This window comes from Macrotis lagotis, chromosome 1 (assembly GCF_037893015.1).
Source record: "Macrotis lagotis isolate mMagLag1 chromosome 1, bilby.v1.9.chrom.fasta, whole genome shotgun sequence".
NCBI lineage: Eukaryota > Metazoa > Chordata > Mammalia > Peramelemorphia > Peramelidae > Macrotis > Macrotis lagotis.
This window is the reverse complement of record NC_133658.1, coordinates 848,574,465-848,600,701: the sequence shown is the minus strand read 5'-3', so window position 1 is coordinate 848,600,701 and position 26,237 is coordinate 848,574,465. Positions and strand designations below refer to the sequence as shown.

General features: G+C 43.5%; 1 protein-coding gene across 3 annotated transcripts in view; it reads left to right on the top strand.

Annotated features, from left to right (window-relative positions):
* The window catches only part of STK40 (serine/threonine kinase 40), a 55,357-nt gene extending 31,144 nt beyond the window's left edge, over positions 1–24,213 (top strand). For 2 of the 3 annotated variants that reach the window (XM_074217551.1, XM_074217552.1), the window contains exons 7-11: positions 12,748–12,863; positions 17,269–17,413; positions 17,707–17,826; positions 20,094–20,178; positions 21,633–24,213. In XM_074217551.1, the coding sequence (XP_074073652.1) occupies positions 12,748–12,863; positions 17,269–17,413; positions 17,707–17,826; positions 20,094–20,178; positions 21,633–21,851 (685 nt within the window). In that variant the 3' untranslated portion in view covers positions 21,852–24,213. The remainder of the gene's footprint in view (positions 1–12,747; positions 12,864–17,268; positions 17,414–17,706; positions 17,827–20,093; positions 20,179–21,632) is intronic. The other variant, XM_074217553.1, reaches the window with a different exon arrangement.
* The last annotated feature ends 2,024 nt before the right edge of the window (positions 24,214–26,237 follow it).

The following is a 26,237-nucleotide window of genomic DNA, read 5'->3' as shown; positions in this document are numbered from 1 at the left end:
ATATTGGCATCACATTTAAGATTTCTCTTTCTGACACTGTTCTACCATTCTGATGACTAGGATCTATTGACTTTTCCCAGAAACAAGAGTCATGTTTTCTTTCTGGTTGAAAAGCAAACCTCATAGGCTTATCTTTGTTTTATATATGCTGGCCTCTGCCAGCCAGCACATTCACAGATTTGTGAAAGGTCTTTAAATCATCAGCCAGACTCATAAAACTCATCTTCTGAACTCTTTTGGGTTTGATTTGATCAGACTTTATTCCTAGCCACTTTCTGCCTTTGTTGACTCTGTAGGGTCAATAGTCCTGTAGTTCCAATTTGGTTCAACCTGGGCCTTTCATGAAGAATGCTGAAGAAGAAGCCACTTCTCTCCCTTTTTAGAAAGTCAGGTCGCATTAGCCAGCATTTATTAAGTGTCTTCTTTGTGCAAGATAAATGGAGGTACAATGGTAGAAATGAGCCAGGCCCTGAACTGGGGGGAAAAAACAGTGGGCTTTCTCCCCATTTCATTTGTTAGGTCACAGAGGAATAATGGCTTCATAACCCTTTTCCCCAAACTATGTGGGCTCATCTTCTTTTAATTATTTTTTTTTCTTTAATATATTTACATATTACTAAAATGTTCTTGTTTAAGAGTAAACATAATACCCCCTCACCCACAAAAATATAAAACCTCATGAGAAATAGTGAAAGAAAGAGGGAAAAAATGCATTTCAGTCTGTGTTCTGATACTATCAGCTGTCTCCGGTGGATCACATTCTTTATCATAAGTCCATCACAGAAGTTGCTTCCATATTTTTCCACAGTTGCTATTGCTGATTGTAATTCCCTCCATCCATTCCTCCCCACTACCATCTATTATATTGTATCTCTCCTTTCACTCTGAAAAATGTGCTGTGGTGCACTGAGTGATGCAGCGGGCAGAGTACCAGCCCTGGAGCTATGAGGCCCCAAACCTACATCCCACCTCAGAGACCCAGCAACTACCTAGCCCCTTGGTCCTGGACAGGCCACACAGTCCCACCACCTTGCAAAAATAAAAAGGGAAATGTATTATATCTGACTATCCTCTCCTATGATCTACCCTCTCCTCTATCACCCACATCCCCTGTCCCCCTTCTCTCCTTTTTCTTCTAGATTTCTATACCCTATTGAGTGTGTATACTGTTTCCTCTCTGAGCCATTTCCAATGAGAATAAAGGCTCTCTCATTCCCCCTTGCCTTTCCCCCTTCCACACCATTGCAAAAGCTACATGAAGTATCTTTTACATGAGATATTCTTAGCTTTATTCTACCTCTTCTTTCTCTTACTCCCAGTATATTTCCCTTTCTCCCATTGACTCCATTTTATAATATATGTCTTCAAATTCAGCTCTCTTCTGTGCCTCATCTATAAAAACTCCTACTTGCTCTTATTAAATGAGAAGATTAATGAGTATTATCTATCTTTCCATGCAAGAATTCACAGTTCATCATCAAGTCCCTCATAATTTACCCTTCTTGTCCCCTCTCTCTTTTTCTCTCTCTCTCTCTCTCATACACACACACACACACACACACACACACACACACATGCTTCACCTGAGCCCTATACTTGAAGATCAAACTCTCTGCTCAGCTCTGGTCATTTCAACAGGAACATTTGAAATTCCTCCATTTTGTTGAAAGTCCATCTTTTCCCCTGGAAGAGGATGTTCAATTTTGCTGGGTAGTTGATTCTTGGTTGCATTCCAAGCTCTTTTGCCTTCCAGAATGTTATATTCCAAGCCCTACAAGTCCTTAATGTAGATGCTGCTAAGTCTTGGGTAATCCAGACTGTAGCTCCATGATATTTGAATTGTTTCCTTCTGGCTGCTTGTAATATTTTCTCTTTGATTTCGGAGTTCTGAAACTTGGCTATAATATTCCTGAGCGTTGGGAGTTTTTTGGATCTCTTTCAGGAGGAGATCAATGTATTCTCTCAATTTCTATTTTATCCTCTGTTTCTAGGATATTAGGGCAATTTTCCTGTAGAAGTTCTTTAAAAATGAGGTCAAGGCTCTTTTCCTGATCATGAGACTTTCAGGTAGCCCAATAATTTTTAAATTATCTTTCCTGAACAAAGACCAAAGACTATTTATTACCTTTCATTAAAAAAAAATTATCTTTTGTAATTTTTCTATCTCTTATACTTCATTTTTCTTCCTTAAGGATATGATTTCTCTCTCATCACATTCAACTTAGATCAGTGTATACCATGGAAACAATGTAAAGACCAATAGACTGCCTTCTGTGGGGGGGAGCAAGATTAGGGGAAAAATTATAAAATTCAAAATAAATAAAATCTTTTAAAAAAAAGATAAATGACCAAAAAAAATTATCTTTCCTGGATCTGTTTTCCAGATCAGTTGTTTTCTCAATGAAATATTTCATGTTTTCCTCTAGTTTTTCATTCTTTTGGTGTTGAATTATTGTGTCTTCAGTTCTCAGAAAGTCATTAGTTTCCTTTAGCTCCATTCTACATCTGAAGGATTTGTTTTCCTCCGAGAACTTTCTTATCTCCCTTTCCATCTGGCCAATTCTGCTTTTTTAAAACATTCTTCTCCTCAATAACTTTTTGAACTGTTTTATCCATTTGACCTAAACTGGTTTTTTTTAGCACATCTAGATCATGTGCTATATTTTTTTCATCTTTTTTGTCTTTTTTTATTTTTTTAATTTATTTTTATTAAAGATATTATTTGAGTTTACATTTTTCCCTCAGTCTTGCTTCCCTCCCCCCTCCCCCCCACAGAAAGCACTCTGTCAGTCTTTACTTTGTTTCCATTTTGTACCTTGTTCCAAATTGGGTGTGATGAGAGAGAAATCATATCCCTAAAGAAATGTTTAAGAGGTAACAAGATCAGACAATAAGCTATCTGTTTTTTTTTCTAAATTAAAGGGAATAGTCCTTGCACTTTGTTCAAACTCCACAGCTCCTTATCTGGATACAGATGGTGCTCTCCTTTGCAGACAGCCAAAAATTGCTCCCGATTGTTGCATTGATGGAATGAGCAAGTCCTTCAAGGTTGAACATCACTCCCATGTTGCTGTTAGGGTATACAGTGTTTTTCTGGTTCTGCTCATCTCACTCAGCATCAGTTCATGCAAATCCCTCCAGGTTTCCCTGAAATCCCTTCCCTCCTGGTTTCTAATAGAAAAATAGTGTTCCATGACATACATATACCACAATTTGCTAAGCCATTCCCCAATTGAAGGACATTTACTGGATTTCCAATTCTTTGCCACCACAAACAGGGCTGCTATGAATATTTTTGTACAAGTAATGTTTTTACCCTTTTTCCTCATCTCTTCAGGGTATAGACCCAATAGTGGTATTGCTGGGTCAAAGGGTATGCACATTTTTGTTGTCCTTTGGGCATAGTTCCAAATAGCTCTCCAGAAGGGTTGGATGAGTTCACAGCTCCACCAACAGTATAATAGTGTCCCAGATTTCCCACATCCCTTCCAACAATGATCATTATCCTTCCTGGTCATACTGGCCAATCTGAGATGTGTTAGGTGGTACCTCAGAGAAGCTTTAATTTGCATTTCTCTAATAATTAATGATTTAGAACATTTTTTCATATGGCTATGGATTACTTTGATCTCCTCATCTGTAAATTGCCTTTGCATATCCTTTGACCATTTGTCAATTGGGGAATAGCTTTTTGTTTTAAAAATATGTCTCAGTTCTCTGTATATTTTAGAAATGAGTCCTTTTGTCAGAATCATTAGTTGTAAAGATTGTTTCCCAATTTACTACATTTCTTTTGATCTTGGTTACATTGGTTTTATCTGTGCAAAAGCTTTTTAATTTAATGTAATCAAAATCATCTAATTGGTTTTTGGTGATATTCTCCAACTCTTCCTTAGTCATAAACTGTTCCCCTTTCCATAGATCTGACAGGTAGACTAGTCCTTGATCTTCTAATTTGCTTATAGTATTGTTTTTTATGTCTATGTCCTGTAACCATTTGGATCTTATCTTGGTAAAGGGTGTGAGGTGTTGGTTTAATCTAAGTATCTTCCATACTAACTTCCAATTATCCCAGCAGTTTTTATCAAAGAGGGAGTTTTTATCCCAATGGCTGGACTCTTTGGGTTTATCAAACAGCAGTTTACTATAATCATCTCCTGCTTTAACACCTAGTCTATTCCACTGGTCCACCACTCTATTTCTTACCCAATACCAAACAGTTTTGATGACTGATGCTTTATAATATAATTTTAGATCAGGTAGGGCTAAGCCACCTTCTTTTGCACTTTTTTCATTAAGCTCCTGGCAATTTTTTACTTTTTATTTCTCCATATGAATTTACTTACAATTTTTTCTAACTTGTTAAAGTAATTTTGGGGAATTTTGATTGGTAGGGCACTAAACAGATAGTTTAGTTTTGGTAGAATTGTTATTTTTATTATATTAGCTCTACTTATCCATGAGCAGTTAATATTTACCCAGTTATTTAAATCTAATTTAATTTGTGTCAGAAGTGTTTTATAATTGTTTTCAAAAAGATTCTGAGTCTGTCTTGGCAAATAGACTCCCAAATATTTTATATTGTCTGAGGTTACTTTGAATGGGATTTCTCTTTCTAGCTCTTCCTGCTGTTTCTTGCTAGACATATATAGAAAAGTTGAGGATTTATGAGGGTTTATTTTATAACCTGCAACTTTGCTAAAATTGCTAATTGTTTCCAGTAGTTTTTTAGATGATTTCTTGGAATTTTCTAGGTAGAGCATCATGTCATCTGCAAAGAGTGAGAGTTTTGTCTTTTCCTTCCCAATTCTAATTCCTTCAATTTCTTTTTCTTCTCTAATTGCTGATGCTAACATTTCTAATACAATATTGAATAGTAGTGGTGATAATGGGCACCCTTGTTTCACCCCTGATCTTATTGGGAATGCCTCTAGCCTCTCCCCATTGAGTATAATGCTTGTTGATAGTTTCAGATACTGCTAATTATTTTAAGGAACAGTTCATTTATTCCTACACTCTCTAGTGTTTTTAATAGGAATGGATGCTGTATTTTGTCAAAAGCTTTTTCATCATCTATTGATATGATTATAAGATTTCTGATAGGTTTGTTTGTTGATATAATTGAGTATACTAACAGTTTTCCTAATATTGAACCAACCCTGCATTCCTGGAATAAATCCTACTTGATCATAATGTATTATCCTAGTGATGACTTGTGATCTAACCTGGTTTTTAATATATTATTTTCTTCAGCATTTTTTTGGATCTCCTTGACTAAGCTGCTGACTTCATTTTCATGTTTTTCCTGTATCTCTCATTTCTTTTTCCAATTTTTCTTCTACCTTCCTTACTTGATTTTCAAAAATTTTTTTGAGCTTTGTCATAGCCTGAGTCCAACTTCTATATTTCTTGGAGTCTTTAGATGCAGAAGCTTGGACTTTCTCATCTTCAGATTGTGAATTTTGGTCCTCTATGGGACCAAAGTAATTGTCTGTGGTCAGATTCTTTTTTTTTTTCCCTATTTACTCATTTCCCCAGCCTGTGCCTGGTTTGGGGGTGCTTCCTGAACTTTTGAGTATTATTGGGACACCCCTGCAAAGATCTCAGTATATGAGGTTCTGACTGCTCTCCTGGTCTGTTGAATGGCCACAAGATCACCCCTCTGGGGCCCCAGACTGCGAGCAGGTTCTGAATGTGGTCAAAACCCCAGAGTTCTGTCCCAGAGACAGATAGACCTTGACATTCTCCCTCCACTTCTTTACCTTCCCTGGGCTGAGCACTCAGGGAGCAGCTGCTTCTGGGCAGCGCCACAGGTCTGCTTCCATTTCCCAGGATCTGGGCTGCTCTGAGGGCCGTGGCAGCACTGAGAAGGGCCATGCTAGCCAGGGCTTCATGCTCGCTCTGGCAGAGGTCACCCTACTGATATTCCAAGTTGTGTTTGGTGCTCCCTGGGGTGGCAAGTCAGGAAACTGCTTCTGCTGTCAGGCTCCCATGACCCAGGCACCCTGGGGCTGTTCCTGGAAAGCTGAAGTTCCTTCACTCTAGTGTGCTACTGCCCCTCCAACCCCTTGGAACAGAGCCTTCCCACTATTTTCCAGGTTATCTTGAGCTCAAGAATTGACTCACTGGATTTTTCTCAGGGTTCTGTCTCAAAAATTTAGTTAGAATCATAATTTTAAGGTTTTTGAAGTATTTTGGAGAGAGCACCTAAGAGAGGCTGTTCTCCTGCCTCCATCTTGGCTCCACCCGAGCTCATCTTTTTAATCCATTCTAAGTTATAAAGGTGCTTTCTTCACAAGCAGAGGTCAAAAGAACATAGAAATCCCTTTTTACAGATGAAGATTGGAGATTCTAGAAACAAGATTACTTGACCAGCTTCTGTGTGTCAAAGGCAGGCCCTCTGCTCTTACCCCTGTACCCTAGGCAACGTCAGTACCTTTGATGTCAACATGGTTCACAGGAATCCACAGCTTTGAAGCATACTGTTACCAGAACCAGCCCTCTGTTCTATGAGGGCCAGCCTGCCAAAGCATCCCTTCTCCCCAAACTGCCTCATTTAGACTGCCAGAATGTCTGAAGTTCAGGTGTTGACCTTCAGAGGCCACTGCTAATCTGCACATAGCTGCCTGGAAGGGACAAAGCAGATCACTGTTAGCCCTGCTGGTAAAAGTTCAGTTTAGTAGGTTAGCTTGCTCTGTCACCTGGAACAAAGTAGAAGATAAGGGAAAGTGAAGTTTCATTTTTAAAAGGTGGTGTAACTTAAGCTCTAGATGGAGATTTGAGGTGGAGGTAGAGACTTGGTTTGACCAAAGAGTAAGCCGGATTTCTCCTAAATTCCAAGCTAAGATGCCCACTATTTCTGTGGAAAAACACACTACCTCTCCAACAGAGGGTTATAGGGAGCATAGGATTTAGAGCTGAGCCCTCATGGCAAAATAATTTGTCTAACCCTCTGATTTTACTTATAAAGAAACGTAGATCCTGAGAAGTTATGACTTAACTGTTAGAGGATTTAGAGCTGGAAGGGGCCTAAAGGTCATTTGATCCAGTCCCAATTTTATAGTGGAGAAAACTAAGGCCTACAAAACTAATGATCATCCATAGTCAAACAGATATTCTCATCATTAGCAGAGTGTATAAGCTGCTGTTCTGTTAAGCATTATGTAGGAGCTGGGGGCAAAGAGGCAGAGCAAGAGTCCCTGCCTGCAAGGAGTTTATGGTCTTAGCCAGGGGAACATTACTGAAATGTTCCCAGGATTCCCAAATTTAATGCTTAGGCAGCTCAATAAGCTTGAGAATCTTCAAGCTGTCTTTGAAATAGACTAAAGATACATAGCATCATTCCTTGCATAATCTATTTTTCCATATAGATTTTTATTCCCATATTTGTTTTTGCATTACCAAGATTTATCCCTTTCTCCCAAAGAGCCTTCCCTCATAACAAAGAAATTGTTTTACAAAAAAAAAAAAGGAAAAAGAGGAAGAAGAAAATATCAAGACAAATCTGAGCTACTATACAAATGTTCCCCACCCATGCACACCAACCTTTGCCAAGGAGCAGGGGAAGTATCTTCTTCTTTTTGTGGCCAAGCTTGTCATCACTTCATTTTTTAAATGTTTTATTGATGGGGGGCTTCCATCACTCACCTTCCATTCAACCTCTTCTCCCCCATCTTTCTCTTATAAACAAATGACTATGGTTAAGCCAAACAATTCTGTTTAAATCACTTTAAACCTAGCCAGCTTGAAGCTCCATATCTTTCTTAATCTTTTTTATCTGATGGCCACTTTTACTTGACTTGGTGTCATTTAAAGTTCTGTGCAACCCGAAGAACAAAAACTAAGAAAAAGGAATTCCAAGTTAAGACAAAAGGTTCCAGCCATTTTTGAGATGCAGGAAGCTAGTCTAAAACGAAAGTGAATACTCTTAAAATCGCAAGGGCCCATTCATGCGGTTTAAAAAACATTCTGCCAAACTGCCATGCTAAGCTTCAGTCTCACCCATTTCAGGAAATTACCAGGATTGTTTGAAAACAGCTGAATTTCTATCAGCTGATCTGAAAGCATGTTCATACTCCTTGTGCCAGCTAGTTAATCAAAACTAGCTGAGGTGAATGAGGAGAAATGAGGGTCAGGTAGTTAGAATGCTGTGTCTCCTGAAGTGCCCTTCAGATAGGATGGGCCCTTAAGTGAACTGCCACTGAACCCCTTCTTGTTCTGAACTTGTTACAGGCAACTCCAGGCTAGCAGAGTTCAGAGCCCTGTCACTTCCTGTTTCCTTCCCTTTGAAGTGCCTCTGCATTTACATACTGCCACTGAAAGTGTTTGTGCCCACAAAACCACAAATTTCCTTCCCAGCTCCATTGGAAATGATCTCTTGGCGACCCCACAGAGCACACTGCACTAGGACTCAATTGCTCTACTCTGGTTATGGCATATATGTATTGCTACTTGACAGGAACCCTGAGGGCTTCATCTTTGTCTACTCCCAGGGCTTTGTCCCCACAAGCGGACCCTGCTTGGTGTTTTTCAGAGGCTGCTGCAACTTATCAATCCATAAACTCATCAGGACCCTTTGAGATGACAGAAAAATACTTTGGAGCTGCTTTTCCCAAACTTAATGCTTAAGCAGCTCAATAAGCTTGAGATCTTGAAGAAAGTTTTCTTCATCTCCTATTTATTTTCCCTTATGCAGTTTCTGGTGACCTCTTTTCTCTTGACCCAGAATGTTTGCTCACCTATTTTGTGCCATGCCAAGCAATGGAGAACATTGAAGTAGTTTTGTGGTTGAGGCATCTGAAAACCCCAGAGGACTAGAGTGTTTGATAGTCACTACCTTTTTCTCCTGGTCCTATGGTCAGCATCCATTTTAGTCCCAAAAGAGCATAGTCATTGCAGCCTAAACAGGCCAAACTTATGCCAAAGTTCTGCAAATCCATAGCACTTTGACACTTTAAAATTTTTTATTGCTGCATATTTGGTATTTTCAGTTTTCATTTTATAATAAAAATTAAATTAAGTATAGCCATGTATTCCTCAAGGTCTCTTAAATCAGTATATTTCACAATAAAACCCAATCTAATATTGCCTCATTTGATCACTCATCTTTTTATAACATTTTACCCATGGAATCTATTCCATTCTCCCATCCCAATTTTATTTGTCCTAAAGTAACTTATTATGTTAGGTGGGGTGGACTGTATCATGATTCTTATTGAATATGTGAGATAATATTATGCCCAGAAAGGCTATTCCCACTATCCCTTTTTCTTGCTGTCCAATTCAGCACCCCCAACCATTGACTAGACTATAGGGCCCAAGGACTTGAGTGAGAATTGTATAAGAGGAAAAGCAGCAGAAAAAGGCATTTTTCTCACTGTCACAATTTACTCAGGCCCATTATAAATATTTCATTCTCCTCCTACCTTTTATGTCTCCAAAACCCTAAATAATCTTTTAAATACCATTCATACAAACCCCACCAGACTCATGAGTTCTCTCCCTACCCATTCTCATCTTCTTAATCCTTCTTGACCCCCTGTTACCATTTCAATATTGAAAAAGAGACTTCTGTTCTCCTCTTCCAGTCTTATTCAGTAAAAGAGCTAAGTGAATTCCTCTGAGCTTGCTTTGATTCCTACATAGGAACCTACTCTCCATGGAGATTTAAGAAGGGAAGGAATCTTTCCCAAGGAAGGGTAAACATCCTGGGTTTTTCTAATGTTAGGTTTGGGAGAGAGTTATGGTACATACCCCTTCATCCTGCCCTTGAACTGTATGCATGAAAACGATGAATGGAAACCTATTTAATTTACTTGAGAGCACTTATAAATATTCCTGATTTCCAAATCCAAAGTAAATTTGGCAGGCCTGGCCTCACATTTCCTTTGTCTTCTGAACAAACAATCTGGAGACAGCTTTACTGGTGGGCTGGTACCAGAACTGGCTATTTCCTCTCTTTCTCCCCAGTAGAAAGCAGTTTGTTATATGAACATATTTAAAGTTGTATATAGAAGTTACCACCTAAAAAAACCTGTGTTTTCAAGGGTTTGGGCTGGGTTGGGTTTTTTTTTTAGCACAGCATTATGTAGTGACATTGAGCAGGAACTAGATTCTATAATTATAAATTAGAGCTGACTTCCTTGACTAAATAATACCAGGCAATCCCCAACATTTGGGTGGCTGCTAATTTAAATACAAAACTTCTAAATTAACTGGTACAGGCCTGGCTGTGTTTTTGTTGAACTGGCCTTGTATATTATTATGGGAGGAGGGGGAACTAGCATCTTTTTGATGATAGAGGTGAAAGAAATTTTTTCCTATAACCTTTTTGTTCTTAATGTTTAAGACCAAGGAAGGATGATGTGAACCTTCTGCAGTTCTCTGGGCTAGTCTTCTGTTGCTGGTGACTGGGATGCTGCCTCCTTGAACTGGCTTAGTTACTTCCTGGACAATCCCTTCAATGATCTCATCGGCCCAGCATGCACTGACTTGTAAATAGTGTTTTGAAAAGGCAGAGAATGATTAAGTACTGTGTGAGCTATTGCTTCAGGACCAGGCAATTCTTCCATCCATACTTCTGGGAAGCTATAGGGCTGAGATGGCCAAGTGACTCAAACTTGCCCTCATCCTCAGGAGTTCTTTCTGCTGGGGAAGACAAGCTATGCTCTCTCTCCTTGGGAAAGGTTGCAATTATTATTTTTTTTTTGGAAAGATTTTATTTATTTTGACTTTTACATTTTAACCCCAGTCTTACTTCCCTCCCCCCACCCCCCACCCCCCACCCCCCACCAAAGACAATCTGTTAGTCTACATTTTCCATGGTATGCATTGATCTAAGTTGAATGTGATGAGGGAGAAATCATATCCTTAAGGAAGAAAAACAAAGTATGAGATATAGCAGAATTATATAAGATAACATTTTTTTAAAATTAAAGGTAATAGTCTTTAATCTTTGTTCAAACTCCACAGTTCTTTCTCAGGATACAGATGGTATTGTCCATCACATGCAATTCTTAATCTAAAGGAAATTAAATTATGCTCAGCTCTTGAGGCATGCCCTTGCTAATTTTCTTTAAAGCCAGAATAGGGTACTTGCTTCTAAGGTCTGAGGAAGGGAGGGAATATTTATTTGTCATTCACCAAATACTTATCAAACAATGACTACATACTTGTAGACTTTGTTCAATGCTAGGAGATACATAGATGTGAAAACATAATTTACCCTCAAAGGAGTTTCAGTAAATGGGACACCAATACAAATTCAGGACTAATGCATAATTGAACAAAAAGAAGTCAAGCCATTTCTACCTAGAAAGATGGAAGAGACTTAAGATGCAGTCCTTTCAAGAACTGACAGAGGAGAAACCTAGATATACTTACATACTAGATTATATGAGTCAGAACAAACAAGGTACTATGAACAACTGAAGAAGGAATCACAGCTCATCCTCTTCCTGATGGGCTTCAGGTACAAGCAGATATCCAAGCAGAACCTCGATTAATAAGCAGATTTATAACTGGCAAAGTGGTGGTGAGACCAAAACGAGAGAAGGATTCCCAGCACCTTTGAAATGGGCTTCAGTTAGACAGTCGTGGGTATGACTTCTCCTAAAATCTCTCCCCCTTGGCAGAGGTCTTCAGGCAGAAGGGAGATAACCTCCAGTTAGGCATGTCAGAGAGGGGCTGGAGGGACTGTCCATTCAACCATCAGAATCTCTGCTTTTGGGATTCAGTTCAGCAAGTGTTTATTATGTGCCATTCTCCATTCTGACAAGAAACTTATATTCTAATGGGAGGGGGGATACTAGGGAGAAAGGACAGCATGTACCAGATCAGTAATAAAAGATAATTACCAAAAAATATGGGAGGCAAGGGGAGGGTGCCAACAATTTAGGAAAAAGGTCAGGAAAAGCCTCTAGTAGGAAGTGGTATTTCAGTTCAACTTTGAAGGGAACCACTGCCAAGGCATGGGGCTGAGGGGTTAGGGATACAATGACAAAGCAGTCCCTCAAGTTGCTGACATTTTACTGAAGGTTAAATTGTCTTTTCTAATTGGGAATATAGAATACATGGATGAGGTGGGAAAATAGAAATTAAGTTGCAGGAATAGATTGGAGTTAGAAGACTAAATAAATGGTATCCCTTGTGAATGAGGTCATGATTGTGGGATTGTAAAAGTACCATAAAACAGAAATGTCTGAACCCAGGGTCTCGTTTGTCACTCTTACATCTTCAGAGAATTCCAGCTTCCCTACCTGTAATGATAATCAAATAGATTAGGACCCAGGTTTGGGCAGTTTGCCTTCCTTGACTATTTAAGGTAAATGGGCCCTGGAGCAAATGACCTTTCAGACTGACTGCAAATGACTCCCCTGCTTGTTCTCAGCATATTCTGGGTAGCTCCAGATGTTTTGCCTGGGGACTAGCAGGGTAAAGGGGACTAGTGAAAATGGTCTTAAAGAGGTGCCAACTACACTGGCCAGGTTGGAACATATAACTGCCTTTTCTTCTTTTACTCCCTGAGGGGCAGGCTGACAGACTCTTGGATCACAGAAGCTTGGTGGGATCTTTTGGTTTTTGTGAGGACTAGACAAAAGGTTGACCTAAAATTTGAGGTTTTCCTACGTCTGAGGAGGAGATATCCTACTTCAGTTTTTCTGAAGACCCTAAATGCAAACATTTACAGAGAGAGAGAGATGCCAGTTATTTGCTGAATGAATGCCTTTCTTTTGCTTCTCTTCCCAGAACCCACAGGATAACCATCACCAACTTCTGTCTTGGAAAGCACCTTGTGAGTGAGGATGACTTGCTGAAGGATCAGAGGGGGAGCCCAGCATATATCAGCCCAGATGTGCTCAGTGGTAGGTGACTCTTGTCCAGAAACCCAGGACAACTGTCCCTTCCAGCTCAAAAATTCTGTGAGTGTGGTTGCCTAGATTTTCAGGGAGACTCTTCTCCAATGCTCAGTCTTGAGATTGTCCTTGAGACTGTCTAGGTTCATTCCTCCTCTTTATTTGTTTTTGGGGTTTTTTTTTTGTTTGTTTGTTTGGTTTTTTAGGTTTTTTGCAAGGCAATGGGGTTAAGTGGCTTACCCAAGGCCACACAGCTAGGTAATTATTAAGTGTCTGAGGCCAAATTTGAACTCAGGTACTCCTGACTCCAGGGCTGGTGCTCTATGTACTGCGCCACCTAGCCTCCCCCATTCCTTCTCTTTACCAACATGAAGAAAGGATTGGATTTCTCCATTCTTTCCATCATGTCAAAGAATTAGTGAGATGCGTGTTACTTTCTTGTTTTCTTTAGGGTTTGGAGTCTTCCAAAAATAAAAGAGAGAGAGAGAGTTCCAGTTTCTTCATAGAGATCCCAAAAAGTATAAGTACTAATTTTCGTACCCATTTGCTTTCTGTCTTCTAGCAAGTTTACCAACTAAAGAATTCTTAGCCCTCCTCCCCAACCCACATTGCCCCTCTGTAAAACCTGACCTTTTGCTAGTGTTGGCCTTCCAGATATCTGGGGGAAGATGGTGACGCAGTTGCCAAGTTCATTAGTTTTTGTCTGGGAGTAACTATAGCCTCTGCCAAATGGGCCAGAGTACAGAGACAGACTTCCAAGGTCATGGTCATGAAGGTAGCTCTAGCTTCCACCTCACCTTGCTTTCCCTGCTCAGGCCTAGCCTAGTCACCTTAGCAAGGGTACCTGTGTCTGCCACCAGATAACAGTATTAAGCTGTAAGGATAGTTTATTTTTAATTCAAGCTTGGATATTTGAGATTCTTTTTAAAACTATTTCTAAAGGGTGATTTGGGAAAGGTGTAGTGGTGGGACCATTGCTAGAAGCAGCTGGCACCTGTCAGCAATGCTGATACCCTGAAAGTGTTCATGAAGTGTGTGTGTGTGTGTGTGTGTGTGTGTGTGTGTGTGTTGCCTGGGTACTGCCAATGGCTGATTGGCACCCAGAAGGAGTGTGAACAGGTGGCCTCATTTTGGGGTGGCAGAAGCTGTTTAGATCTCCCTGCTGTCATCTCCAGCCTTCGCCCTTGTCTCCTCAAGTCTGTGCTGCTTAGGAAAAGTGGGAAGATTTGTTTAAATGGAAGGACATTTAGTTGACAGTAATGATCTTGGATAGTAGATATGGAGTAACCTATAGTGTCTTCTCCCTGACTCCTCAATGAACTTTGAAAATCTTCTGAGCCTTCAGTTTACAATAGCACCTAAAGAACCCATAAGCAGGAAAGAAGTTCACTGGGTGGGTGGGTGAAGTGGACCTTTTGTGCCATTCATCAAGGTTCGGTCCCTGTTGTTCAGTCATTCAGTCATGACCCTGTCTGTCTCTTGTGACCCAGTCTGTCCAAGTGGTTTGCACATCCTTCTCCAGAACGCCTAGGAGGCCTGGGTTTATATCTCTAGTCCCAATTTGGGCACAAAGCCCCCCACCCTCCAGGTGAAAGAACAGGAGCCCAAAAGAGTGCATCATTCCCTAGGCAGAAAAGGGAATGCACTCTGTCCCTGATGGTCTGAACTGAAGAGGAACTTCTTCATCAAGCTTGGGAGAGGAAGCTGTGGCTGCTAGTTCTTCACTATCTCAGGGAAGAGATGTCTGCTTGGCTAAAAAGATTCTGTCAGCTAGCAAGAATCTGTAGGGGATAACCACAGCAGGACTGTGGAGGGAGGAAGAAGCCAAAGACGGGATCAAAGAACCCAGCACCTGTTTTTAGCTGTTTAGAGCTAGGAATAATGAGTGCGACTAGTGGATCCTATGTTGGTGACTCACACACAGGCTGAGTCAGAGGAGATGGTGGGACAGTGATGTGGGAGCCTTTGGGGACTTCTCTGGTACTGGGTGTGCAGATTAGAAAGACTGGAGACTTTGAGAGGAGGGGTTGACCCCAGAGGAACTGACAGCTGGGGAAAAAGGAGGAAAGCACTGGGGCAGGGCTCCCCTGAGCCTGAATAGCAATGACTGCCACATGCAGGGATCTCCCTGTGACTGAACCAGGCAGACTCCGGTCAGGATTCCTGCCTTTCAGTAGGTGGTTCTTATCCTTCCACTTGCCATTGAGGAGACCCGGGACTCTTCTCAATCAGAATGCTTGTCTCTGGTTCTCCATCTTGAAGGGTCAAATCAATAAAATTTATTTATTTATTATTAAAGTTGCCTTTCAACTGATTTCAGAATCAGTTGTTTCTGTTCTATAAAACTTACTTTACAAGTATGCTCCCGGCCTGAGGCCCAAAAGGAAGTGGTCATTATGTACATAGTGCAGCAAACCTGTATGGAACCTTCCTCAGGCAGTAAAGGTTTAATGATACCTATAAAGCAACTCATACTGTTCATGTCAACAAGCCACCTCTGGGGAAGCCTGAACAATGAATATATTAGCAAAAATAACAAATTAATAAAATGTTAGACTGTAAAACCCCAGTCTGCCTGAGGATTCAGATGTTCCATGCCACCCAAGCCTTTGTCCCCCAAGACATTCCTGACTGTGTCAGGCCAGAGGAGAGTTTAGGGATTTGTAGACTCCTGGCTCAATAATAAAACCGGCTGACACAGATGATCAGCCTTCCCAAGCATCAGTAGGGTGAGTAAACAGGGCCCCAGACCCTCAAGGAGCTTTCAGATAGTTGGCATACTGGAGAGACTCAGCAAGAAAGTCTGGGGAGGTCACATGTCTAAAATGTATCATAAGAGGGATTGCACCTGTTCTGTGTTAGCCATGAGGCCACAACAAGGAAATATAGCAAGAAGAGGTCACAGGGAGGCAGATTTCTGTCCAACTTAAGGGAACATGAATTTCCTTGGATCCAGAGTCTTCCTCTTCTTACTTCTCCAAATGAAAGTCTCATGGTCACTCTTTAACAATGCATTGTTAGGGACCAGCACAGAAAGTATAAACCACATAGAGATTGAAAGTTTGCATTTATTTTACAGTTATCCAGATAAGACCATAAATAGATGTTTTACTCATCCTGCCCCAATAATGTATTTTGTAGATAGTAGGTGTTTAAATTAAGAGCTACTGTGACTACTTTGGTTACAAAAAGAGGCAAAAACAACGTCTGCCCTCAAGGAGCTTACAGTCTAATGGTGAGACAACAAGCAAATATACTTACAGCAAGCTATAGACAGAACAGAATTCTGTGGCATACCAACAATTAGAGGGCATGACCTGGATGAGAATCCAGAGAAGGATCTGTCAGATAGGAAGAGAACTAGGAGATGATGATATCCTGAAAACCTACAGAAAAGAGAGTTTCAAGGGGAGAATGCTCCGCAGTGTCAAAGGCTGCAGAGAGGTCAAGGAGACTGAGGACTAAGAAAAGGGCATTGGATTTGTCCCAAAGAGATCATTAATAATGTTGATGAGAGAAATCTCAGCAGAATGATGAGGTCAGAAGCCTTATTAATGTAACCATTGTTCAGGCTTCCCCACAAGATAGCTTGTTGACTATATAAACCAGTTAAATTTTACTTGTAGATATCGTTAAATATTTCCCAACTGAGGAAGGTTCTGTAGATTCATTATTGATATCTAAAGAGTCCATTCTTTAGAAAATTAGAGGACTTTCAGCATCATGTTACGAGTTCAGAAGAAACAAGCCCCCCATAGGCCTTAACCCAAGTCCATCAGCGGTTCTCTGTTGCTCCCAGGTTAACTCTTTTCAGGGCCTGGGCCCAGTCTGGTATAGTCTGTGTTTTTCTCCCTTCTGACTGTCCCATTTAAGAAGAGTTACTTCCTGAACCAAGCTTATCACTTTCTAGGCTTTTCCTGATGGCATTTCTTTCCATTAGAAACGTCTCTTCCCTCTTTCTTTCCCACCCCAAAAGCTGTCTCCTCCTTGGTCTCTGATGTCAGGTAATCTTTCTTACTCTGATTTTGTCATGGTAGTTGTCCAGCTTTTCAGTAGTCTAATTTGCATTATGTGTTATTTCTGGATCTTACTACCCTTACTAGAAGTCCCATGAGGGTAGTGGATGTATCTTCTTTATCTTTCTCTCCTTAGCACTTTGCACAGTGCATTGTGACCTTGTAGATATGAATGAATGAATGAATGAATGAATGAATGAATGAATGACTAAGGAAGGCTTCCTGAAGGGCATTTGACATGATCCTTGAGAGTGGCTTGGAGTGGCAATGGGAGGTGAAAGGCTCTGCCAAAGACTTGGCAGTGAGCCTCTGGGTATGTTGAGGAGCCTCTGATCCTCCCAAGTGCTCTGCCACTCCTGTGATGAACAAAGGGGGTTTGTCTCTTTCCTCTGCCTCAGGGCGCCCATACCGAGGGAAGCCCAGTGACATGTGGGCCCTGGGAGTTGTGCTCTTCACCATGCTGTATGGGCAGTTCCCCTTCTACGACAGCATCCCTCAGGAGCTTTTCCGAAAAATCAAAGCTGCGGAGTACACTATCCCAGAGTGAGTCACACCTATCCTGCTGGCATCTGAAGTCTGGAACCCTGGGGTCTTATAGAGAAAGCAAAGGAAAGATTGCCAAGAGTCATATGAGGGCGAGCTTTGTCTTAGTCCCAGAGACAAGGCAGGGTTGGGAGAACCCAAAACAGAAGCTTGCATGGAGGAAATGGCAGGAGAGTTTGTGGAAGGCTTTTTGATTCCCAAGACAAGGTTTTTGCCCACCCACCTGACCATTTCTTCCCTCTTGCTCGCTATGGGCTCACCAAATGTCTTCTCCTTTCTTCTCTCTGGGGCAGAGATGGCCGAGTTTCTGAGAATACTGTATGTCTCATCCGAAAGCTGCTAGTCCTTGATCCGCAGCAGCGCCTGGCAGCCCCAGAGGTGCTAGAGTCTCTCAGTGCCATCATTGCCTCTTGGTAAGTATGGGGCCCAGATCAAAGGATGCACTAAGGAGTCCTGGACCCTGGGACCCAAGGTCAAGTTGGGAAGAAGGAGGGGAAAGAGGATTTCCCACACTGGTTCTGCTCTAGCCCGTAGGCGCCTTTTCTCATTTCAGCCATGTGCACTGAAATGTAAATGAGGGCTTAAGGGGCTTGTGATGTGAAGGACTCTCTTGTCTCAGGGGGAAGAATTATTCTTCTATGGTACACAATCTGAGTAATTGAGCACAGTCAAAATGGGGTGCTTTGGAACATCACCTCCCCCCTCCACAAATATAAGCAAAGATGTCCTTTCCCTTCTCCTGCGCTCTGCTCAGATTCCATCTGGTGAGGAGAAGGCCTGGAAAACATGCTGAAAGAGAGGAGGGTCTGTGAAAGGAGCTGGACTGGTGACAGTAGCGTGGGAAATTCAAGATCTCCAATAGAGATTGAGAGTTAGTGAAAAGTGAATGAATTCATGTAATCTCTGAGATTTAAAACTGCTCGGGATTTATTATAGAAGGTTATGGAGATTAAAAACTTTTCTTCTAGAAAAATGCAAACACTTTGGGGACAGAAATAACAAAAGACTAGGTGAGGTTGTTTTGGGAGACAGAGAGGAGACAGTCAGGAAGAACTGCAGCCACAAGGACAGTTTAGGCTAGGTTTTTATAGTCTTGGTCATTCTCTGCATGTTGAGGGCAAAGGGGAAATCCCTCCCCCTCTCTCAATGTGATTGAAGCTGAGGGGTTGGGATTGAGGAGCTGGTACAAATTTTACATTTAACAATGGAACAATAGGAGTCGATTTACATCTCAGGAACAGATAATATTTTACAAAATTTAACAGTATAAAGAATTACAAAATCTGCTTCCAAACACAAATCTTCCTTGTATCATTTCCCCACTCAAATTATTTGGGACCCAGATTCATTTGGGCCTTTCAGGGTCCATTTGGAGGTGAATGCACTGTAGTCAGGAATTCAACTGAGACAAAGTTCATAGGACATTGACTATCAGGATAGGCATGGCTGGTTGGTGTTCTGCAGAGGCCACTATTGGAAATGCTATTGGTAACCTAGAGAAACAAAACTCAGGAAAAAAGATGTGAGCAAACAAAACCAGAGAGGACTTTTTAACAGAGGTCAAAGAAGTGGGGGGAAAACCTAGGTCTATAAAGAACAAGAATAATACTTTATGATCCTAAGCCAATATCAGAATACTTTTCATAAGAACATGGGTTCTAATATAACACAGATTCATTAATGGATGCCATAGTGAGTTGCAATCAAAAGCTCAAGGATAGTGTAAACAATATACTGAATAATTATTTTAGAAATGCACATGTCCATTAAGTAGTTTGCAACAAAATTTCTGTTTTAACTTTAGCTGTGTTTAGCATGAACAAAAATTCTAGTTGAAGAATGGATCTCTCCTTTAAAGCAGTTAAAAAAAAATAGACCAATAGGTATTATCCTGATATAAGTAATCATGCTGATATTTCTTTTCCCTTAAAAAAAAAAAAGCCAAGACTAAAACCTTGTTAGTTATTAAAGATTTAGAAGATAGAGTTTCAATGGCTCACTCTTCTACTTGATTATTGAACACCTGGAATGATTATTGCAATTTGCTATTAAAGAGCACACAGGAACATGAGGACATGTTCCTTTATATATTAGATGTCCTTTACAGGCAAGTGTCACAGACAGTCCTTTTCAATGAACCAGGTTCCAGGTCTACCAGATGAGGGATTCCTTTAATGGAATTGGTAAAATCTGCTTCCAAAAACAATTCTTCCCTGCATCAGTGGTGCAGAACAGACTGGTAGAGGCACAGTGATCCTTTCAGGCTTGGAAGCTTCATTCTTTAGAACGAAGGTTAGACTTACATTTTAGAGGAGAAGCAATTTGAAAGAACAGGAACAGAGGATGATTTCAACTCATTATCAAAGTTTTTAGCAATGAAGCCTGATAATGAGCTCCCCATCCCTGGAGGTGTGCAGTCAGACACTTGTGGAGCTCTCTGGCAGGTAGGGAGCCATCTTTCAGGCAGAAGTTGAGCAAGGGATCTTCCAGCTTTGAGCTCCTTCGGTGTTGGGGAGCACCTTCTACCCCAGCCCATTAAGGGCATTTCTCTTCCCAGAGGGGAAAGGGAGAGTCTCGCCTTCCTAGCATTAGGCAGGATGACAGGGTGCAAAAGAGAAAAAGGGAAGAGCATTCAGTCTGTCCATTTGTCAGTGCGGTTGTGGTGTCCTGTTCCCTGTAGGCAGTCTGTGTCTTCACTCAGTGGACCTTTGCAAGTGGTTCCAGATATCGATGACCAGATGAACAGCTCCGACAGCGCCCAGGAGGTGAGGAACCAGGCCTTGCCTGGCCTAGTAAGGGACCAGGGGGTGGGGGGAAGCTTTCTTCTGGGACCTGTTCAAATAGAACTTGCAAGTTTGCCTTTCAGAGACTCATTTGAAGCCAGCCCAGAGTCCCTAATGGGGGGGGGGGGGGCTTTCCTGAATAGTTACTTTACCCTGTGTTCCCCAAGCCCCCTTCAGACTTGGACAGAAAAGCAGAGGATTGAGTTAAGAGGACATGGCCATGGGAAAGCCCTGGTCCTGTTTTGACCTCATTCTCCTCTTCTGTAAAATGTTAGATGCAATTTGTAAGGTTTCCCCAACTCATCTTTCTCTGTGATCTGGGGGTTGCATGTTGAGAGGTGATGCTTCTGGTCCCCTCTCCCTTCCTGCCTTCTGCCAAGAGTTGGTGACCCCAGAGACAGCACCTGCTTTTAACTAAGGATTCCAGCTCCATCATCCTTGCCACTTCATTTCCATTTTACCTTCCTTATTCCTGGCTGCCTTTGTTTTGGCTCCCCCTTCTGTGCTGCAAAAGCTTTCTCTCTGACTCATTGGGCTTTCACTCACCCTTCCTGCTTTTCATCCTTTGAATGATTCATTCTGTCCTCTCCTCTCCCATGTTGCCTATTACTGGGGAAAACTGCTTCCAGCACATTGTTTTGTTTTGGAGATGCACAGAATAGACTTCAGGATATTCTAGTTAGGCACATATTACACCCAGCCTTAATATTTGGGCCAGTAGGGTCAGTAGGCATTCTGTTTGGAGGAGAGTGCTCTGTGTCCTTGCTTTAGAGAATCTAGAGTCCCCACTCCTCCCATACCCTAAGATAGAACTAGATCAAACCCACCCACTCCGCAGCCAAGCTATGCTACTCTGGCCTGGGCCAAAGTGGGTGTCGTTTCAGCCTCTCCCCTTCCCAGGAAGCTCCAGCCCCATGCCGCTTGTGGGTGGAGAAGGCAGAGTTGGCTGCTCCCCTAGCATCCCATCAGCAATAACCAGGTGGAGAGAAGGCCTGGCCCAGTGTGGGTGGATGCGTGTCCAGCCAGCTTCTGGGCCCAAACTAAGCTTCTCTGGTCCGTGTGGACCTAAGTCATCTTAGAAAGGCCTGGCCTGCCCTCTTCTCTGTGGATTAGCTGAGAAAACAGCATTCAGTCCCAGACTGTCTTGCTTTGGCATTCCTTGGAAACAAAAGGGGAGTACAACCCTAGCACTGTCTCTCATCCCCATTCTTCTAGGGAAAGGGACAGGGATGAGGACAGTGGGAGACCTGGACCCTGGCTCTGCCCCTAACTCACCCAGAAGCCTCTTGAGAACCTGGGCCTTATTTCTAAGTTTTCCGAGTGTGCCTCGTTGCCCTGAGACAGCCAGATGATGAGGGTCAAGGAGGTGCTGCAACATTCTGCTGCCAGACAGTTTATTTGATGAAAGGGGTCCTCTCTTATTTCCCTTGATCCAGGCCAAGGTGACAGAGGAGTGTTCCCAGTATGAGTTTGAGAACTACATGCGGCAGCAACTGCTCTTGGCCGAAGAGAAGAGCACCCTCCACGAGGCCAGGAGCTTCCTGCAGAAGCGGCAGTTTGGGAGTGTGCCCCCCGTGCGGCGGCTAGGCCGAGACGCCCAGCCCATGAATCCCCTGGATGCTGCCATCCTAGCGCAGCGCTACCTCCGGAAATAGTGAGGAGCACTGACTGGCCAGCGGTGCTGCCTGTCCTTCAGCAACAGCAATAGCTACCCCTGACCCTGACCCTAGGCTCCTCTAGGACCCAGCAGGTGATCTCAGCTCTCCTGAGACACCACCTGTGGCCACTTGGAGGGAGGCAACTTTCTCCAGGGCAACACACTGCTAGCATCTGGAATGATCGATTGGCTGTTTGTTTTTTAATCTGAAAAGCCTAGACAACTAATCTGCTTTTAATCATGACTTTTTAATCTACCTCTGTCTTTTTAACCAACCACGCTGTCTCTGGATGGAGAACCCTGGGCCCCCTCTCCTGGCAGGGTGGCTGGGCTCAGGGGCAGCTGCTCCAGGGGGTTTGAATAAGCTGAGTGGTGGGAATTTGAGTGACTTCACTGTTTCTTCAAGCCTGTCTCTTCCCTCCTTGGTCCCTCCCCCCATCCTTCCCCACCCTCCTAAAACTGTCCTCATCCTGCCATAAGCTTCAAGAAACCTTTGCCTCATCTTAAACCTGGTTCCAAAATATTTATTATTATTTTTTTTTTTTTACAGAAAGGAGCTAGTTTCTGTCCTTCCCTGTGGCTTGACCTGAGCCCCCTCCCCAAGCCCAACAGTCACTGGGGGGTATAGCCAGGCACAGTCCAGTCTAACCCCAACAGACATTCAGACCTGCCAGAGGCAAGGGGACTGGTGCAAGGAAGCCCCCGGTGCCCCCTCTCTGCCTCACACTGGGCCTTTTCTCCTCAAGTGATTTTCTTTTTTAGAAAGGTCTTTGACACTATTTGTTTTTTTTCCGTAGCTTATCTGAGGTGCCGTACACTTGCATTACTTCTGATTTCACATTTTCTCACTCATTTGTGGTACACAGAGATCTAATATATGACTTAACAATGTGAAAAGACATTCCTCACAACAGCCAGTTGGAGATTTTGGCCAGGCCCATGATGGGGGCAGTCTGGTATCTCTGCTCTGTGCTTCTCAGTAGCTAGCATCTGTGGCCACATGTGCCCCTGGAGGCAGGGCCCTGGGTCTGGAGATCCCTGGGGAAGGGGCCTAGGGAGAAGGCTCAGGCGGGCAGAGCATAGAACAGCATACATCTTTTTTTCCCCTTTTTGAGCCTTGTTGTTGTGAACTGGATGCCTGTCTTGCCAGATATACTGTTCTTCCCCCAAAGCCTCCTCTCTTGTGATGCTTCCTCAAGAGCATGGCCCCATGCTCCATAATCCCCTTGAGGCTCAGGGGAGCCCCGGCATTGGCACAGTTAGCAAGATGTCTGGGAGGTGGATGCTCAGGGCCAGCCCTCAACTCTTGCTCAGATAACCCCACTCATGGGGCTTGTTTTTCTCTTCCTTTTCCCCTTGCCTTCTCTTTCCCCTTTCCCCCAGTGAAAGACAGGCTCCTATGGCTGACAGGTCTCTAGCCTAGTTCATAGCGTCCCCATTTCTACAATGGTAATCTGAAGGGCCCCTGGGAGCTGCCCCTCCTCAAAGGCAGTGCAGAAGGAAGGAAAATCTGAGGCTGCCCACGTTTCTCTCCCCTACCCCTGGTTCCCCCCATGCTGACTCACTGTGAGTGACCTTGGGCAAGTTACCAAACCTCTTTGTGCCTCAGTTTCCCCATCTGGAAAAAATGGGGCTAACTCTTGCCAGCAAATTGGCAGGGGCCACACATTTTGTGGGCCGGAGAGGGGGCAGCCGGCTCTCGCTCTCCTGGTCCTGTTAGCTTGGCTAGTTGTTTTGGGGAGAGCACTGTGTCTGTTCCATGTCCCGTGTTTTCTTTGTGTGTGTGTGAGCCCTTCGGATCCGCACGGACCTCTCCATGATAGTCAGGCCCCGGGCAGCACGCTGCCCCAGAGGAGGAGGAGGAGGAGGAGGGAGGCCCCAGCCCAGCATGGGGGAAGGGGGTGGGGGGGGAGTGTCTTGTTTTTGATATTTATTTTTAAGGGGGGGGCTGTAAAGGGAATAGCCACAGTGCAGTGGCGGCTGGTGTGAGGCCCCTCCCCAGGAGCTGCCCCCCTCGCCTGGCCAGGCCCTCGGGGGCCCGGGAGCTCCCTCCCCACCCCCTCCTCGGAGAGTTGTGTTTCGTGGTGCCTGGGTTCGGGGCTGGTGGCCGTGTGCCTCCTTTTCAAAGCAATATTCTGGGGACTGCAAAGTTGCATCCTGCTGCCTCTGTCCGCCGGGAGCTGGCCGGACGTCCCAGGCCCATGGGAGGGCGGCGCTGGGGAAGGACGTGCCGAGGAGAAGGCCGATTGTAAAGAAAATAAAATGTAAAAGTCACAAAAAAATTTGTATAAAGACCTATTTTTGTACTACATCAGAACTATTCCTGCATGTCTGCAATAAAATTTCCTAATGTAGAACCAGCCCGGCCTCTGCCTCGCTTGTTGCGGGAGGGCTCGGGCGCCAGGGGGCGACCTGGGCCGGGGGGGGGGGGGGTGGGGGGCGGCCGCTGCGGCCCGAAACCCCGGAGACGTGACCTCTGGAACACTTGGAGAGGCACCAAGTGGGGGCCGGTGACCCCGGCTGCTGGCCCGCGGGGGCGCAGCTGGAAGGCCCATCTGGCCCCCCAGCCCCCCAGTGTGCGCGTGCGCAGGCCCGGGCGGGGCTCCGGGGAGGACAGCCTGCGCATCCTTTGGCCGGCCCCGGCCCCGGCCCCGGCCCCGCCCGGTCCTGCCTGGAAGCCGCCCTGGAGCCCGCGGCAGCCTGCGCCCTCCTCCTGTCTCCTTCCTTCTTTCACTCCTTCCTTCCTCCCTCTCTCCCTCCCTCCCTCCTTCCTTGCCAGCCTGATTAAGCCTGCTGGACTGTTAGACCAGCCTCTTCCTCAGCAGACGCCCACAGGCACCCCCTCTTCCTGCTCATCCCCGTCATGAACCCTGAACACCCTAACAGCACATGGGGGCGATGATCAGCCTCGATGGACTCGCTCATTCCAGCAGTGCAAGTCGGGACAATTTGGGGCTGTGACGGAGAATACCATCTGTACCCAGAGAAACAACTGTGGAGTTTGAGCAAAGACCCAGGTCTATTACCTTAAATTTGGGAAAAAACTGCTATCTTATTGTCTGATCTCGCTCTTATACCTTATGCTTCTTCCTTAAGGATATGATTTCTCTCTCATCACACTCAATTTTGGATCAGCGTACAACATGGAAACAATGTAGAGACAGACTACCTTCTGTGTGTGGGGGGGGAAGCTAGATTGGGGGAAAATTGTAAAACTCAAAATCTTTTAAGTACAAAATAGTCTCCTAAGACATCCACCCCCACCCATCCTATATAAACTTACCATGCTAATACATAACATAATACATAATGACCATATCATCCCAATGATCCAGATCCTTCAGGGAATCTCTATTACCCCCGTGATAAGGTCTAAACAACCTGGCACTTGAGACCACCTTCCACTGAAACCTAATCCCATGCTCTTTGCTGTCATACTCGAGGCTAGCCAAACTGAATGCCACCCCCCCCACTTCCATCAAGGATAAACCTTGCAAATTGAGACAGATGTTACAGTACTCAAGTGCAAGGAGTAACAAACTCCACAGTTAGATTCTACAAATAGACACAAACTTGGCAAACAAGGACTGTCTTGCGCATCTTTGTATCCCTTATAGGACCAACCCCAAGGCCCTGTGACCTTAGGCAAGATCCTTCCCCTCTCTGTGCCTTAAGTGTTTTCGTCTATAAATGGTTTATTTACTTCATGAATTTCTTGTCTTTGGTGGGGCAAGTTGGATTTGGAGGCAATTGGGGTTGTGACTTGGACAGGGTCACACAGCAAGTGTCTGAGACCAGATTTGAAATCAGATCCTCCTGATTCCAGGAACAGTGTGGAGTCACCTAACTGTCCCAGACTCATTAAAACTATGACTCTAAATGATAAGTGACAATGAACATTCAAACATGCTCCATCCTAGATTCACCACCACTTGCATTCAAAAAGACACACATCTGGGGATGGCCTGTCCACCTCCCCCCTCCCTCCCCCAAGGAGTTTGAACTCACACAAAGCATATTCCTTTAAAGGAAAGACCCCCCTCAAGCATATCATAACCCAAAGGTCATTTCCCAGGTTTGGTTACTCTCTCTCAGCTTCACACACACACACACACACACACACACACACACACACACACACATTTATTTGCATGCATATATATATATATATGTATATTTTGAACCTTTATTTTGATGTCACATTTTTCCACTATATCTTTTATTCCTCTTCGCAGGTACATCTCCTCAAGCTGAACTTTTTCTTGTGTCAAATGAGGTTTGGACTAATAATATTCAATATCCTTTCTAGCTCTGGATCTGTGATTTTCACTCATTTTATATCAGTTCATCAAAGTCTTCTCAGACTTCTCTAAGTTCTTCACAT